An 18,958-nucleotide genomic window follows, 5' to 3' on the forward strand; every position below is an offset into this window, starting at 1 on the left:
AGATTCCGTGTCATATGCAATAAAATCATTTCCCACAAGATGTTTGATCACATCGTCTTGGTTATCATTTTCCTGAACTGTATCACCATTGCAATGGAGCGTCCCAAAATTGAGCCCCACAGTGCTGTGAGTAAACTGTATCACTTCCCAATTAACGTAGCCGCTTTGTTGTGCTGAGTTTATGTGGGGCTTTTATCAATATTTGTTCTTTCTATTGGTTTCTTTTATCAACAGAAGGTGGAACTCAAGAGGGCATGAGAAGGAATAAATGGAGTGAAATTAAGTTACCCTGATGTGTACTAAGAGATAGTCCAGACAAAAGATTAGAGCAGATGTGTGTGGCAGCTGTCTCAGCATACCTTTTCTGTTTGATTACTGTCAAGGCTTGATCATCAGGGGGATGATCAGGGGGAGGGCGTTCTCTGTGGGAGCCCCGACCCTCTGGAATGGATTGCCCACTGAGCTCAGGACAGCCCCCGACCTTCTTTCCTTCCATCGCGAGCTGAAGACGTGGCTCTTCCGCCAATTAAACTGATCCATTTGGGGGTACACTGGTTATAATTTTAAATCGTTTTTAATTGGGTTACTGATTTTAATTTGGTATTGTATTGTGATTTGTATTGAAGTTGTCATTTTGTAAGCCGCCTTGAGTCCCTAGAGAGAAAGGCGGCATATAAATCGCAATAAATAAATAAATAATAAATAAATAAATAAATAAATAAATAAATCCTGCCTCCCCAATCCCACTGAACTGAATATTTCTTATAGATCTTAGAAACATGCGATGTCTAGGCCTGTGCTTTTAAAATGATATAATAAGAACGATTAGTGAAAAGCCACTTAAAGGTGTAGTTTGGTTAAGGTAGTGCTTCTCCAACTTTTTTTTTTTTTTCCATTACCAAAACAAGCTTATCAGAAGATCCTTCTTACTCAGAAAGTGCTTTCGCAAGTCTTCAATTTATGACATTTGAGCTTACAATTTCCATTGCTAAGCAAGGCAGTTGTTAAGTGACTTTTGCCCCATTTTACGACCTTTCTTGCCGCTGTTGTTGAGTGAACCGCTGTAATTACCAGTGATTTAGTAACACAGTTGGTGAAATGAATCTGGCTTCCTCGTTGACTTTGCCTGTCAGAAGGTTACAAAAGGTGATTACATGACCCGGGACATTGCAACCATCATAAGTACATGCCGGTTGCAATGATCACTGACCACAGGAATGCTGCAATGGTTGTGAGTGTGAAACATGGTCATAAGTCACTTTTTTTCAGTGCTGCTGTAACTTTGAACGGCACTAAACAAATGGTTGTAAGGCAAGGACTATTTGTATTTAAATGTTCCTGTTGTGTTTGGCTAATGGGTTTTATCCAAAGAAAAGCCACTTTTATCCAGTTTGGGGTAATTTACTCAGGTTTAGAAAGCACTGGGCTAAGGCAACAGGTTAGAAACCAGGAGACTGTGAATTCTGGTCCTACCTTAGGCACAAAGGCAGCTAGGTGACCTTCTGCCAGCCATTTTCTCCAAGCCCTAGGAAGCAGGAAATGGTAAACCACTTCTGAAAAAACCTTGCCAAGAAAACTGCAGGGTCTTGTCCAGACAGTCAGTCACCAGGAGTCAAAAAAAATACCCATTTATAGAGAAAATCATACTCTACATTGCTTTTTCAAACCAAAATGCAACATGCAATTGTTTTCTTGGAAACTGCATAGCAAGAGAAATAGTACTTAAACTTATATACTGCTTTACAGTGCTTTACAGCCCTCTCTAAGCGGTTTACAGAGTCAGCATATTGCCCCCTAACAATCTAGGTCCTCATTTTACCCACCTCGGAGGAATGGAAGGCTGAGTCAATCTTGAACCTGGTGAGATTTGAACTGCCAAATTGCAGGCAGCCGGCAGGCAGCAGAAGTAGCCTGCAGTACTGCACTCTAACCACTGCGCCACCGCAGCTCATAGGATGCATAGATTCCCATAGAACTGATAAAGAAATGAATATAAATATCTTTCTTCAGGAGAATAGAGAAGGTTAGAGATTTAAACCTGATTCGAATCTGGCTCTTTCTCTTCCCCCCCCCTTGCAAATACAGAGCTTTGAGCAAGTATTATGGGGTCACGAAAGCGAGCACACAGGCAGTGCTAGTACTGTATCCAAGCAACATCAGCATCTTGACTTGCTAAGTAGGCTCTCCAGCTAAATCCAAGCGATAGTGTTCAATTCCGACTGAAAACTGGCTTCAGTCCCCATCCTGGTGGAATTTGTTGATCTGCCACCGAGCCCTAGCAACTTAGTTGTGCATCTGTCCATTATGGATGCACAGTTAGCCTCCAAGGGAGACTTAAGTGGAAATTCTATTGCGAGTGCTGCTTTTAGTCCCTGCTGTTAGGCTAAGGGTGTTGGCTACAAATGAAGCTCAGGACTCATCTGTTTGTAATTGTCTGGTTTGGGGGTAGGGGTGTATGGGGAGGGTGGCTTTTAAATATGTGTTATTAATTCCAGCAAGCAATGTTCCTTTCCCAGCAGTGGAAGGAAGGAAAAAGGAAAGATTTTCACCGTTCTTAATTTTGCCCTGGCCAAACTGGCTATATTCTACTTTGCTGTATCCAAGAACAACATCTATAGGTTAAAGACATCAAGATTTCCTCTTTTTTTTTTGGCAGACAGAAGGGAGAAGCATCCTTTTTCTCGGAGCAGAAATAACTTACTTGATCTAATAATGCTGTCCGTCATAATTTTCTTCAATAAATATTCAAAACCTTTTCTTCCTCTCTTTTGTGGTCTAGTGCTTTGGTTCTTTGTCTGTGTTTGCATTCCAATGTGGCAAGAGAGGAGAAAGAGAGAATTTTGCCATTCTTTTTCTTCACTTGTCTCTATCTCAATACTGATACGAACAAAGATCTTTGTTTTAGTTCTCTTGTCAGGTTTGTTTTGCTAGATTTACATAATTTCTTTTCCAAGCCAGATCTTCCCAAACCATCAAGGGTCAACCAGATAACCCTCATTAATCTGCTATTCTGTGATTTCATATTAATTTATTATTGGCTGGAAATGCATTGTTTACTTCAACATATGTCCAAAGTTTGGTGAGGCTTACTTTCCTGTAAGTTTGTTTAGGGTTACCGATTTAGTAATATGCAAAACTCACATAAAGAGAAAATGTATTCATTTCAGACAGCATAAAACATTTGGCTGCTTATGAATAAAGAAAAACTGATGTTAAATGCATATTTGGCAAGTTGAATAAGCAATTATTGTGGCACTCAGGGGTCCTCTGAAATCTGCAAGTGAAACATTTCAGTAAAGCATTTCGGTGTCAGCTACTGAAATGCTTTCTAAGTTGAGAACCAGCCACTAAAATTCCTGCTTTTTGAGCTTTGGTTGTATAGCTAGTAAAAAGAATGTGTAAGTTTCACTGAGATTGGTACTTTTTTGCAAGGATTCAAACCATGAAGAAATAGATTTTAGAGATATTAATTATTATGAACATTAACATTTACCATGAAGGTACAACCCTGAGCAATGTTTACTTAATCAGATTTTAGTGGTGTTAAAATTTCTAAAACTAGTGCTATTAGGATAATGAAGCCATTTTATTTAAATTTATGTAGGGTCATATTTTAAATAAATATTTAAAATTATGTTAAATTGTTCAGGGCTATGGTTAAGAAAGTTTTATAATCTTGGATATTTTAAAATAATACTGTGATTTTGTTATGGTCTATAGTTTAAATAAATAAATAAATAAATTGACTTGACTGAGCAAAACCTCACATCTTGTCACATCTTCATGCTCATTCTACTTTGAGGAAAAGTAGCCCTCGATACCAATACATCAAGCTGTTTTTTTCCAACTGGGAGCAGTGAATTAAAATGGAATTACTTGCAGTCAGTAACTAGAAGCAGATGCAGGCTTTTCATTTCAGTGAAATGGGAACAATAACAAGAGAGACATTATTATGAAAATAAAATATTATGCTCGCTTGCTTAAGAGCAAACCTTGCAATGAATGGGACTTGTTTTTGAATACAGATGTATGCATTCAGAATTTTGAATCTTTTGCTGTTGCCTTGTACTGTTGTCTGTTCTGCTATAGACTATTTCTTGCAGAAAGAATGGTGTTTCATTGATTCCTAAAAACATGCCTTCCTACCTTGGCAACTGAATTTGCCAGGTCTAATAGAATAACAAAGTTGGAAGGGACCTTGGAAGTCTTTTAATCCAATCCCCTGATTCCAGACAAATGGCTGGATCGTGTGGCTGGAGAATTCTGGGAGTTGAAAACCACATATTGTCAACCTTGGAGCCATCTTTGAGCATCTTCAGGGTTGCCACAGCGAGGCTGACTGGAGCTGTGGGAAAGGGAGGGAGGAATAGAGATAACTGAGGGGAATATGTAGCCAAAATAACATTCTTTCTCCTGAAAACCAAGGACACTCTCACCAGCACCTGGAGGGGTGTGGATGGGAGGCATCCGGGATGGGGAGAGAGACCTGATTGGGGCAGATTCGGGTTTTCACTAGCTGTGCCAATATGACACGCCTAATAAATCTATACTTTGAGGAACCCTGCCTTGGAGTTTTGATTTCCTATGGGCTGTTACTTGGAACCCTGACACATATCTTAAGTTACCAAGTTCAGAAATACTGATCTAAAGGATAATTTCTTTAAGCATCACTGTTAGGAAGCATTGTTTTAGCTCCTTTTGTTTATTTTTGTTGTTGGAGCCATTCAATTTATCCATAATGGTGTGGTCCAGAGGATTATAAAACAGCTAATAATTTTGGCTAAAATAGTCAATCTGATGCCATTCAGACATCATGGACTACAGTATTCATAAGCCCAGCAGGAATTTGTGGGCATTATCATTCAAAATAGTATGAAGACTCCAGATTCCTTATCTCTGGGCTGAACTGTGAATTGTCAGGATGTTTTCGGCTCTTCATTTAAGTAAAATGGGAAGAATAACAAGAGAGACTTTATTATGAAAATAAATTTGATAGATGTATTGCATGTTTATAGTGATGTGTAACATAAAAGTTATATTAACTGGAAGCTCACCACCTGTACAATCAAGCTGTTTCTGGTGCCATAAATAGCTTTTGGCACCGTGTTCCTTCTGAAACACTAAAATCTTGAATGGAGCTAATCACCCACCAATACTGAGGCAACTAAGAGGGAAATATAAAACTTAGTTCAAGGTAACAGGCAGTTATAGAGGAAGGATGAGGTTTTGTTCACTTAAGTTAGGTTACTGGAATAAATAAGGATTTGCAGGCCTGTTCAGAACTGGCTAACTGGATTTATAATTATTTTGAAACTCACATTGCATCTGTTTATATTTTTGCTTCAGTTGTATAATTCCCTTGCAGTTTGTAAATTAATGTAGCACTATTGTTCTTTTATTTACTGATGAAAGGAGCAACATTGGCAAGAATTCTCACTACAGTTCTATTTCTGAACCACCCACTGCTTTTAAATAAAGGTAGAAAATACATTTTACTTTAGCTGAAAGAACGGTACTTGTGCATCTTAATTAATGTGAATCTGGAAATTATTATGATCCTTCTTGGCCCATATAGTATGCACAAGAGACAGCACGGCTCACAACAGCTACAACAAAATAGCTGTTGTACAGGTAGTCCTTGACTTAACAGTCATTTGTTTTTCAACCATTCAAACTTATGTACTGAAAAAAGTGACTTATGACTGGTCCTCACACTTATGACCATTGCAGAATCCCTAAAGTTACGTGATCAAAATTCAGGGTGCTTTGCAACTGGCTTGTATTTAGAATGGCTGCAATGTCGTGGAGTCACATGACCACTATTTACAATCTCTGTTCATTGACAAGCAAAGTCATTGAAGGAAGCCAGATTCACTTAATGACCTCATGATTCGTGTAAAAGACTGTTGTAATATGCTTAACTCTGGAAAAAAGGTTGCAAAATCAGGTGTAACTCACTTAACAATTGCACCGAGTAACATCAGAAGTTGTGGTCCTGATTGTGGTCATAAGTTGAGGACTACCTGTATTGATGACACAGAATTGTGTGTAGACAAAAATCCTGGACATTCATTTTCACAGGGGAAGAACCTGTAGTTCAATGACAGAGTAAGTGCTTTGGCCTAGACATATAAGAGGTGAAACCTAGATATTTAGAGCAAAAAAGGCTTAAGTTTTCAAGAGTTGTTTCCGCCCACCCTGTAAGATTAAGAAGAACGATATTGTGTTTATGCCTTCCCCTTTCTCGTATGTCCCTCTATGTATTCTGAATTTTTGGGACAACTAGAATGACATCACAATGAATGACATCATGACAGGAGCTAGGCAGAATATGATAAAAATAAAATCTCTATTTCAGCCCAATATTTGGCAGCTGTCCAGGATGCTAAGAAAGATAAAGGATTAGAAAAGGAAAAGTCTTATCTTGCACTTATTTGGGTGTTGTTTCTTGAAAAGCTTGATAAGTAAGACTTTTAAATCCCATCTCTCTCCCTCCCTCCCTCCCTCTCTCTTTCAACAGGAACGGATTTTCCTCACTCTCTCCAACTATATTTTCACAGCAGTGTTCTTGGCTGAAATGACCATAAAGGTAAATAATCCAGCATAATCCAGTTTCTGATCATCAACAATCATCACATTATGTAATTTCACCATCACTGAACTTATCCCATCTACCCACATTGTATATCAGCATGGACATGAATTTTCCCAGATCCATGTAAAGCTCTGTGTGTGATTGAAACTCATAAGCATCCATGAACCATCATCTTTTTTTAACAACCCCATAATCCCTTGTGGGATGGAGTCTGGGCAACTAAATGGAGCTAGCAGAGTGTTTACTGATACCCTTCTAGTCGCCAATGCAGAGTTTTGTTCAGCAGATATATTCTCATTGTGCCCAGAGAGAGAAATATCTGCCTCTACCTAGGATCGAACTCACAGCTGCCTGATTGTGAGGTGAGAGCTCCACCTCTAGGCCACCGCACCTCTCCATACTGACTATAAGCATCCATAATTGCTGGACCCATATTCCTAGGGTTAGGTGCTAGACTCATATTTTTACTGGCAAACTGCAGTTTATTTTAAAATAAGATTAATGACTTCTGTGATTTTAATATTTGCATAGATTGTGTATTATTCTGTACAGTGCATATACAAGAATGCGAACAGAGATTCCAATGAGAAAATGTCTTTTCTTTCACTCAAAGCGTATACATTCCTTATTCTTTCCACAATTTAAGCACATGCCTAAACTTAAACTACTGATAAAGGTGTTGGACATTATGGAAAAAATATCAAACGTATACTCTTTTATAAAGTGCCTCATCATAGTATCGTCAGTTCTACATCCACACTTACTTTGATACCAACAGGGTACATAATGTTATGGTAGATTTATATAAGAAAATTACTTGCCCAGAGAATTTGAATTATATTATTTCTGGCAGGAAAGGAAAGAGAAGAGAAGAGATGGGAATGGGAATCTCTGCCTCATGTATCCCATCTCTCATTGCAGCTATATTTGAGCTTTAGTTATAGAGGGACTTGGAGATACAGCAGCTATAGCTATTCAATTAAGCCCAAACAATAAGCCCAAGAAAAGTCTGTCTATAAAGAATCACCCAATTTCTGAATTCTGAGTCTGGAGGAGAAACTCTCTCCAAATAAAATAAAACCAATTCTGGATTAAGATTGTAATATCAATTATGTTTTCTTGAGACAGCAAATTTTAATGTCCCCCCCCCAAGTGGCATTTCATTTCCAGAAAGATTTTTTTTAATGGTTTTGGTAACATCTTGTGGGGAGCAGAATATTCATTTCTGATGCAGAGGAATCAGTGAAAGAGGGAGGACTATTGACCGAAGTAGGATGCTAGAGTAGCTAGTTTGTTAAAACTAGTTGCCATATATTTGCTGGGTTTACTCCCTTCTTTCTCCTCCCTCTATGTTTTCTTATAATATCTTTGTAATCACAAAGGCTTTTAATCACAAAGCAGCTTGTCGTGGTTGAACTTATGCAGCAAATGCAAGAAAGTGTTTAAAGCTTTAAAAACCTACTAATTTTTAATGGATTAGAATCCATTTCATTTGAAAATGAAGAGCATAAAATGTTATTCTAAATTAGACACGTGTTGGGGGAAGGAGTTGTAAGAAGCAAATTTAGAGGGTAATGAAATGTAAAAACTAAAGTCTGTGGCATTCGTAATAGACTACCACCATCCGTAGCATATACTTGTAAATACTGAATTCAGATTCTCCGCAACATTTTAGTACGGTGCATGCATTTTATGAAGATTATGCTTATTTCAGGGCTTATTTTCAGTATCTCAGTTTTTATGTACTATGTTCTCTTTAAGAAACTTCCCATTTAAACTTAGCTTGCTTAAGATAAGACCAGAGAGTTACATTTTCTAAAGTGCTTTGTTCATATTTTTTTAATTCCTTGAGAAAATGTAAAAAAAAAAAAAAAAAAAACCCTCATCCTTCTTTCAACAGACTCTAAGGAGAACAAAAAAGTTTTCAGTAAAGAGCGAACATGTATGTGTGTCAGTGTTTGTGTATATACAAAAACAAATGAACTAACAATTTTTTAATGTTTAAGATTTGAGTGTGTTTGTGACCTCTGTATTCTGAAGTTTCACATCTAGGATAATATATGATCATTACATCCTTAGTGCTTCCCTCTGTAGTTACTGACAAAAATAATCATGTATGCCACTCTTTTACAAAATTGCCACACTTTATGGTAGATATGGCAGTTAGGTTTTGAATTGCATTAAAAATACCTCAGTGTTAAAGGAACAATCTGGAATGTTTCTGCAGAGTTATTTTTATGAACCTTACACCATAACACTTTGTAGAACCTGCTTAGTTATGTTTCTATAACTGGGAAGTCAATGCATTTGCAGTCACGTATGTGTAAATCGTGCATTATAAACTTACTGATGGCGTGGTGACTAAATTAGTCATATTCTGTTGCAATTTGGAATCTTGGCAGGTGGTGGCTCTGGGCTTGTGCTTCGGAGAGAAGGCCTACTTGCAAAGCAGTTGGAATGTGCTGGATGGGGTACTAGTCCTCATCTCTATGGCTGACTTCCTGGTTTCAATGGTTTCTGATAGCGGAACGAAAATCCTTGGAATGCTAAGAGTTTTAAGGCTTTTGCGGACTCTTAGGCCATTAAGGTAAGAAAAAAATCTGCTGGGTGATGCAGAACTGGCATAAATTAGGAGAGGAGAAACTAATGAACTTTGTGATGGATACAAAACATAAGGCAAGGACATTTTAACCATGTTTTTTCCCCCAACATATATTAGAGAACATGCCTGAAGGGTTATTCAGTTATTGTTAATCCCCAATATATGTTATCCTAATGTCTTTTATATTCTCACATACTTTCTGTCTCTATGGCCCCTTTAAGCCTAATTCACACATCTGCTGGCCTGAGAGAGAAAAAAATGAATGAGCTGAGAGTGCCTAGATTTTACCCACGGAATCCCCTGCAATCTGAAAATTGCACAACTGAAATGTTGGCAGTTCTCATGTTATGTTGCCAAAAGCAATTTGGTTTTATGAGTTAACAAAGCTTCAGAAGATATTTAAGGAGAATGAGAGTCATACATATTTTACAGAATAACAGAGTTGGAAGGGACCTTGGAGGTCTTCTAGTCCAACCCCCTGCTCAAACAGGAGATCCTGTATCATTCCAGAAAAGTGGTTGTTCAATCTCTTCTTAAAAGCCGCCAGTGATAAAGGACTTGAGGCAAGTGTCTATGGAGATTTTCAGTCACCCAGGTCATGGTGGTCCCAAAGGTGCTTTTTCAAGAGACAACTGGACTTTCTGATTTTTCTTTGAAGACATTTTGCTTCTCATCCAAGAAGAGAGCTGAAGAAGCTTATTGGATGAGAAGCAAAACATCTTCAAAGAAAAACTAGAAAGTCCAGTTGCCTCTTGAAAAAGCACCTTTGTGTTCTGCCCCAGCTCCGGATTTCTGAGGACATTGACACACACCAACGGTCCTTATCAAATTTATTAAGTAGCAAGAATAAATCAAAGTCCGGCAAAGGTTGGCAACTAGCCCAGAAAACAAAATACGATAAGACTTTTCCAAAAATCCTCTGATGATTATTACAAGTTGTTTCTAGCAACTAACTTAAATAGGCTAAGGGAGTGGCCAATTATTCTCAAGCCTTACTCTCGAGGAGACCTCTTTCTCCTGAGTAGCCACTCCTTCCTTTTGGCAGCCCTGCGTGCTCGAGCATTGAGAAGAGGCTCCTCCACTTTGCTGTCTCCACTTGAAGGAGCCTCTGGAGGTTCTGAAGGCCCTGGCTGAGTCTCTGCCTCTGGTACCACATCCTCTTCAGCCTCCTCGCTGTCCGATGCAAGCGCCAGCTGCGCAAGCTGCTGGCGCGACACCACACCAGCCTCCTTGTCGTTGGGATCAGCCACTATCCGCGCAGGTCGCTGGTGGGCCACAACACTTTGGGACTTCGGAAGGCAAGCTGTTCCACTGGTTAACTGTTTTCACTGTCAGGAAATTTCTCCTTACTTCTGGGTTGCTTCTCTCCTTGATTAATTTCCTTTAAAGGCTTGAGCAGGATTGGCCTGAGACCCAATTCATATAGGCAGCAACCCACAGTGGAAGTTAAATATATGAGCTTTATAGTTTTCTGCAATAAACTATTTGCAGTAGTAATTTTCCACATAGTTCCAGCTGATTTTTGAAATGGCAACCCAGGTGCAGCGGTGGGTTGTTTCTGGTTTGCCCCAGGTCGGGTGAACTGGTAGCGGCAGCAGTGGTGGGAGGCTCCGCCCACCCACCTGGATGCTTCTGCGCATGTGCAAAAGCATCACGCACAAGCACGCACGTGCCCACAAGCGAACTGGTAGCGACGGGTTTAGAAACCCGTCCCTGCCCAGGTGCTGTTGTCCAGATCAAGGAGTCACTGATTGAATAGCTGCTAGCTGGAGATTTAGGAGCATCTATCCACATCTTAACACTGCCCATGTCTATTGCTTCGTATAAAAAGTATGCTTAGATCAGGAAAAAGTTTCATTCAAGAGAAACTTTGATTGGAACAAAGTGTCTTCTCCAGAACATCTTATCCCCAGATAGCCAATCATCCTTCACTCTGCATTTAGAGATGCAGAGACTAGCTTACCCCATGGGTGGCCTTTCATGGTTGGTCCTTAATACATGGGACGATTTTAACTCCTTCTGTTGATATTCTGTAAGCTGCTCAGAACCTGTGGGAATTTAGTGACGTAGAAGCCTAAAGAAGGAAAGAACTAAATGCAGAATACGTGATCATTATAGAACAGTGTTAATGTATTACTGCAAATACTTGTATTACATTTTTTTTTAGAATTTTCTTGCAGAGGGGTTTAAAGCAGCTGCCATCAGAAAAAGTGTAACAGCAATCCACATCATTAAAATCATAAAATATGCAATGCAATTATTACTTTGAACAGCATAAGGGGAAAAGGTTTAAAAGAGAATCTCCATTTGCCATCAGTTACACAAATGGCCTAAAAAACATGACTTTTTATATATATAAATATGAATTTTATCAGCAACAGTCCTAATGGGGGACTATTTAAACTACTTGAATTGCATATATTGGTTTATGCAAGTTTATTGTTAAATAAACTTGCATAATTTAACGATATGACTCACGATGACTATAAATGTAAATCTAGGTCTGATTTTATAAGAGGTACAGTTTTATGGAACTTTTTTCTATCTCCTTCTGTCATACTTTCCTTTCTTTCTGCACATAGTTTTTAAGAAAAACTCAACGATTTAAGTACCAGTAAGGTCCAAAGCTGTCTATAAGGGTAAAAGAACAGGTAACTGAAATGAACACAGACAAATTCATGATTGCAAATTGTTGTTCAGATCTTTCAGAAAGAATATTGGTTGCAAACTGAAAGATGCACAGGGGAGAGAGAGAGAGAGAGAGTTATTTTTCCTCTTTCTCAGGAGCATTTTTTCCATAGCAGTGAGCCTAGTGGGGACATTAACTATTAGTGGCCATAGCATTTTGGAAAGCACTATGTTTCTATAGGCTCCCTGTATTGCAATATTTCCTGCAAAACCATCCTTTTGGCAGCAGTTGCAATGCTTGGTAAGCTACCTTCACACACATAACCATCCCTGTCAAGAAATGCCCTCTCTGTTGCTGTCAGTCTTGCCAGGTAGTCCATAGAGGAAGCATGACTAGATGGACTAATTCTGCTTTCATTATATAGGGTTACATTAACAGAATGTTGCAAGTCTGAAAATACAGTTCTCATGAATTCATCAAAGCCTGGCACTTCACAAGAAATTCCATCAACAGACACGTTAACCTACAACCAGCCTACGAACCCCTCAGAATCCAAATCAACCACACAGCCAACTAGAGACAGCACCGACCCTCAACCAAGCCACACAACACCCCCCCACCAGTTCACCTCCCAATGACCCTGACCTGATGTAACCTCCTTATCACAAAACCCATCACAAGACTCACTGATGATTCACAGCTGAACCATCACAAGACCCTCACTTGACACACCCACACCTGAAGCCCCTTATAAACAGAAGAACATTGACACTCACAGCCCCTAAACTCTCCTGAGGATGTTACCTAACCTGGTAATGAAACGTTCAGAAACCAAACTACAAGCTCAGAGAATGAACCTTCACCCTCATCCTATACCTGATATTTGCCACTATTGCAAAAATACAGCTCTTCCGCCATCACCTTTACTGCCCAAGAAACTAAGGAGGGCCACGTTTATGCTGCTTCTATTGGCTCAGTTGCCTCTTATCCAACTGTTTCCCTGACTATGCCTCTTCCCCGTGTTTCCCAAGATCATTCCCACAAACCATTATAGCTGCTATTCTACAAGATTGCCTAGTTTTCCTGGCCGTTAGTTGTCTTTCACTGTCCCAGAAGATTTATTTTTTCTTCCTAGCCTTTTCCCACCAGTGCAGGGTCTGGGTTTTTTTCCCCACATCAATTGAGTGTTGATCCATTGGTTGCAAAGGAATTGACTGACTGGCTTGTTGCTCATCCAAGCCTGAAGCTGTTGGCTGAGCTAGTGACTGGCTCAGTCACCCAGCTGGCTTTCAGGCCTAAGGCAGAACTAGAACTCACAGTCTCTTGATTTCTAGATTGTCTTAAACACTAGACCAAACTGGCTCTCCCATTGTTCCAGAAGAATGCCATGGATATTTTCCTACCTAGGTCAGTGTAAGATTATAGGTACAAACAGATACAAAGTACAAGTTTTGCTCCAGTCTTCCAATTCTTTTCTCTTCAATCCCAAAGTATAAAATGGCATATTCTTAATTTGCTTTAACTAATCTCTATGCCATATTATCCAAATGAATCCCTTTTTCTAGAGATTTACAATAACAGAAAAGGAGACAAAGGAGGAAAAACCTTGAATATTTAAGTATAGATTCCATAAAGATGAAATGGGTTTTCAGCCAAAGTTTTCATCCATGATATTATTCCTTTTTTAATTGATAAAAGCTTATGGTTGAGCAGAGCAGGGTTATGTGAAATATAGGAACAATACTCTCATTTCTACTTTTCCTCTTATCCAGAGAAAAAGTTTCTTTTTAATTATTATTTTAAAAAATTATTATTTTATGAATTTTAAAAGTAAAAATGGACATTGCTCAACGTCTCTGGTTTCTAACATTACGTCAATATGATTTAGGAGATATGTAAATTTGTATATAGAGCAAGGAATAGATTACTTATTAACTTGATTTTGACAGAGAAAAAGTTTTTGAGGATAAATCACTTATCTAGGCTGCCCTTATGACATACTTTATTCTGGAGACATAAGAGTTGATGAGGGTTTTCGTTATTACGGCTTGTGGCATATGACACCACTCTGAAAAGTCCTTTAAGAAGAAGAGAAGGGAAGCATAACAACTATTTATCAAAAACTCCCTGATGTATAGTAGTATTTGTAGATCCCTTGTATGTATGAATTGATCACAATCAAAGTATTTCTACCTAAAGCATCCAAACCACAGTGTCTGAGATCATCTGCAAGACAAATTTATGTAGAATAATTTTGGTAAGTTGAGTCCCCTGACTTTGGCTTCCAATATGTATGAATTATTCAGCTTTCATAATACGAGGATACAAAAATCATTTTGTAGCTTTTTTCTTTTATATTCTTACTGCGCTCCTCTTCTCTCTCTTTCTGGCAAATGGATAAGATATGGTAATTTGCTTGTCCAAGTTACCATTAAGATGCTGAAAATACGATTTCTTCATTGCTGATGGTCCTACACAAACATGATCCAGCAGTGCTCCGCATCTGAGAAAAAGGCATCGATTAACGATGCCTGGAGGCCACAAATAAAATCATGCTGCCATCTTTCAGTGATTCGGAATTTGTCATTTTCTGAAAAAAGTCCTTACATTTTTATTTCCTGGAGACATAAGAACTGCATTATCACTGAAGCCAATGAAATGGTATAGAGGTTTTAAGGCCAAACAGTACTTACTTTGCACGAAAGAAATCTAAATGTGGGTTTCAGTGTTCAGAATAAATGATGCAAGTTGCATAATGCATCTTGTAACCATTTGCAGATGATTATTTTTCATGATACAGTTTGCTTCAAGGAACCTATTATCCTCCCTCTTTCTCCACCCTCCCCCAGAAACCATAGAAGGTCAGGTTTCTGGAGGAAGGGTGCAGGAGACAGGGAAAAAAAGTCATGAGAAAGAGACAAAGAATTCATGCTGAAGACCACTGGAAAGCCTATCTAGCTCATGCAAAGCTTTCATCAAAACCTGCCTACTTATTTCCAGAACTATTTCTCCAGCCCATGGCTTTTCCCCCCCCCTCCTTTTGGTAGGAGACAGCTTAAACAAAAACTTGTCTTTTTTTAGCCCAAAGGGCGCCACTTCATACATGCACCCTGTGATGTGGTAGCTACAGAGGATGCAAACCAGATGGGCATTGCTCCACATGGTATGCCGTCTGTGTGAAGTCTTGGCCTTTTGATCCAAGCCAGCTTTAACCACACCATTAAAACCCTCGCTTTCGTAGAAGTTGTGCAAGCATCATTAATAGTGGCCAGAGTCATGTGGTTGCGACTTTTACTCAAGGCTTCCTCTCTAAGGCAGGTGACGTGATGACTACCACATATTTTACCTTCTACCTGAATTAAATGTGTGCATTGCATAGCTGATGAAAATAAACATGATCCATCTGCTTCCTGTTTTTTTTAAAGAAGATACTCCAATATCCTATTATTAACATGAAGTGATCCTCTGTACTATACTATACTATAATTGCTCAGGAAAAGTAATTGAGATGAGAAAGTACTATATTTCTATTTTAGCTGGGGACTATGCTGGATTTTTTTTTTTTTTTACTTCAGGACAGCAGAAGAGTGATAATATTGAAAATATAATTAGTTTATTTCTATCACTTAGGGACAGCTTTTAAAAACTCTACTGCTTTTAACTGTGTGGTGAAATACTGCAGGCTGGGCTTAGCATGGTTAATTTAATCAGAACTACTCAGATGCTTGAAGATTAATGTTTTACCAGTCTTAGCCAAAGCAGTTCCTCTTTGATAAACAGTTGGCATTCCAGCCCATCTGGAAATCACCAGACCAGGAAAGGCTGCATTATACATTTATTATATCCGTAGAAAGGGGTGAACTGCCCCTCGTGTCCCACCAAGATTTGCCCTAATAGAGGAAGGCTAGTAAGGATGAGAGAGCTTTCCCTGAGAAAATACAACTGCAGCCACTGGAACACTCAACACTCAAGACAAAGAGAAACTGGCCACTATTCAAACAAGAAGGGAGTTTAAGGGAAGGAAATTCAGGATGAAGGGAGAAAGTCTCTGAGTTGAATTAAGGATGACTGTCTTTTTAAATACTTAAAGCTGGAGGGATGGGGTGGGGGTAGGGACAACTATGTTGATCTGCATAATCCTGCAGTTTTGTAGTTAACTACAAAGGTAAGGTGGAAGAAAGAATGCTACCAGAACACTGCCAATCCCAATCCTCAACAAAGGATCAAACACGAAGTGGCAAGCGGGTTTGAGGAGGGAGCAATGTGCAATGCAAGCAAAGTCTTTCAGGAGCGTTTACTATTTTCAAAGTGAAAAGCATTCTTAATATACTTATTAAGAATGCCAGGCTGGGAGAAACTAATGTAGACAGTATTGAGCAACCAATGTTCTAACTCAGTTTTAAAGCAATTTCATATGTTTGTAATTTCAAAGAATGTTTAGAGGCTACCTCCATATTATTAGCTGCCTTTTCTTCTTCTTCTTCTTCTTCTTCTTCTTCTTCTTCTTCTTCTTCTTCTTCTTCTTCTTCTTCTTCTTCTTCTTCTTCTTCTTCTTCTTCTTCTTCTTCTTCTTTTGCCCTTCCACGTCATATTTTTTTTGGTCCGTGCTGAGACACAAGTTGAGAATGAATAGACAAACAAAATTCACAAATCAGGGTAGAAAAAGCATTTCCTGTGTCGGATGAGGAGAGAATGGACGTTGTCTTACCTGAACGTCCCTTTTCTGGGCGCTGCGTACACTATCCATCAATGGGTTAACTTCTTCAGCCTTTGGCAATAACTGAGTGAGAGCTCAATTTCCCTTTCCTGTTGCCCTGACACGCCCCTCAATCCCATGATCCCCAGTCTGAACGAAGTTACAGGAGAACACACCGTGTCAGGTAAACAACATAACTTTAATGAAAACCATCTGTAAACACCAACAAACTGTAATGGCAGAAGCCAACGAAAAGAAAGGGGAGGGTATGGATAGTGTACGCAGCGCCCAGAAAAGGGACGTTCAGGTAAGACAACGTCCATTTTCCTGTGCGCTGCTCCCACTATCCATCAATGGGATATACCCAAGTTTAAACCCCATGGGCGGGAAGCTGAGTGCCTCCAGAGTCCTCCTCTGTCACCACCGTCTGCAGCACCCTACGGCCGAAGGATGCTTCTGCAGAGCTGTAGGCGTCTATCTTATAGTGGCGGATGAAGGGCGTCACCGATGACCAGGTTGCTGCTCTGCAAATATCTGCCACCGACGCCTGCGTTGTCCAGGCCGCCGTTGTGGCCGCGCTGCGAGTGGAGTGTGGGAGAATCCTTCCCGGAAGAGGTTTGGTGTTCAGCTCGTACGCCAACGCGATGCAGGCCTTAATCCATCTGCTCACCGTAGATGCTGAAATCTTCCGTCCCATGGAGGCCGGGTTGAAGGATACTAAGAGCGCCTCGGTGTGACGGAAGGCCGCTGTCCTGTCAATGTAAATGCGAAGGGCGCGGCGGACATCAAGGGAGTGCCATTGTTGTTCTCTGCCGTTGCTGGGGCAGGGGCAGAAGTCCGGAAGGATGAGTTCCTGGGCACGGTGGAACCAGGAATTCACCTTGGGGATGAAGGTCGGGTCCAGCCGGAGGACCACCGTGGTGTCCCTGAAGATGCAGAGGTCCTTCCGGATTGAGAGAGCTGCTAGCTCCGAGACTCTTCTGGCTGAGGTGACTGCCAGGAGGAAGGCCACCTTGAACGATAGGTGTTTTAGGGACACTGAGCTCAAGGGCTCAAATGGGGGGCCTGTTAGGGCCCGGACGACCAGCGGGAGGTCCCAGGACGGGTACCGGTGCACTGTGGGGGGGCGCAAGTTCTTGGCGCCGTGAAGGAATCCCTTGATGCGCGGGTGATGGGACAGCGCTTGGTAGGGAGGTGATGCGATGACCGTGGATAGCGCTGCTGTCTGGTGCCTTAGGGTTGCTGGCGCCAGCCCTTTCTCCAGTCCTGACTGCAGGAATTCGAGGATGCTCTGGATTGAAGCCGATGTAGGGTCTTCGTGGTGCTGAGAACACCAGCGGCAGAATGCCCGTCACGAGGCCTCGTAAATGCGGTTCGTTGAGGGCCGTCTGGCAGCCTGGATAGTATTTACTACGCCATCAGATAGTCTATCTCTCTTTAGGATGACCCTCTCAAGTGCCAGACGGTCAATCGTAGCCACTGAGGCTCTGGATGACTGACCGCCCCCTGGCAGAGCTCCAGCTGGAGGGGAGGGATCTGCCAGGGTTGCTCCACGGATAACGCCACGAGGTCGGCGTACCACGGTCTTCGAGGCCAATGCGGTGCCACCAGCAGTAGGTCGGCCTCCTCCGCCAGTAGCTTCCGGATGAGACGAGGGATGAGGGGAATCGGTGGAAAGGCGTAGAGTAGGCCCTTGGGCCATCTGCATCTTAGGGCGTCGTGGTCTTCCGCCTGTGCGGATGGGTATCGAGATATGAAGCGAGTTAGCTGGGCGTTGGTCGGGGTCGCGAAGAGGTCCACCTCCGGCATCCCAAAGCGGTCGCTGAGCTCCCGGAACAGGCGTGGGTGTAGTTGCCACTCCGCTGGGTCTATCAGTTCGCGGCTGAGCCAGTCCGCCCTGACATTGGTTGATCCCGAGATGTGCTCCGCTTTGATCGAGAGCAGATGAGACTCCGCCCAGGCGAATAGAGCCTCGGACTCGAACATCAGTGTGTGAGACCTCGTGCCGCCTTCCCTGTTGACGTGAGCTTTTGCCGAGATGTTGTCTGTGCGGATCAGAACGTGCTGTCCTTGAACTGCTGTCTGGAATTGCCGTAGTGCCAGCCTGATTGCCCAGAGTTCCAGGAGGTTGATGCTGCTTTGCCGTTCGCTCCTGGACCACTGGCCCTGGGCTACCAGGTGGTGCAGATGGGCACCCCATCCCCGCAGGCTTGCATCTGTGGTCAGTGTGAGCCTGTCCGGGTCCAGGAACTCGCAGCCCTTGAGGAGTGCCGGGGACCTCCACCATCCGAGGGAGAGACGGACCTGAGGTGGTAAGGTTACCCTGCGTTTCAGGTTGGTCTTGCCTGCTCTCTGGAAGGGCAGCAGGAACCATTGGAGGGCCCGCGAGTGTCTGCGTGCCCACGGAACGATACCGAAGCAGGAGACCATCTTCCC

General features: G+C 41.3%; 1 protein-coding gene across 1 annotated transcript in view; it reads left to right on the plus strand.

The window, feature by feature from the left end:
* Nucleotides 1-18,958, plus strand: part of CACNA1G (calcium voltage-gated channel subunit alpha1 G) — a 407,319-nt gene that overhangs the window by 311,199 nt on the left and 77,162 nt on the right. Inside the window, exons 19-21 of the mRNA XM_070934658.1 lie at nucleotides 3-126; nucleotides 6,521-6,589; nucleotides 8,998-9,182. Coding sequence (XP_070790759.1) covers nucleotides 3-126; nucleotides 6,521-6,589; nucleotides 8,998-9,182 — 378 coding nt within the window. The remainder of the gene's footprint in view (nucleotides 1-2; nucleotides 127-6,520; nucleotides 6,590-8,997; nucleotides 9,183-18,958) is intronic.

Source organism: Pituophis catenifer, unplaced genomic scaffold, assembly GCF_029215685.1.
Source record: "Pituophis catenifer annectens isolate HBS135680 unplaced genomic scaffold, rPitCat1.0.hap2 SCAF_2, whole genome shotgun sequence".
Lineage (NCBI taxonomy): Eukaryota > Metazoa > Chordata > Lepidosauria > Squamata > Colubridae > Pituophis > Pituophis catenifer.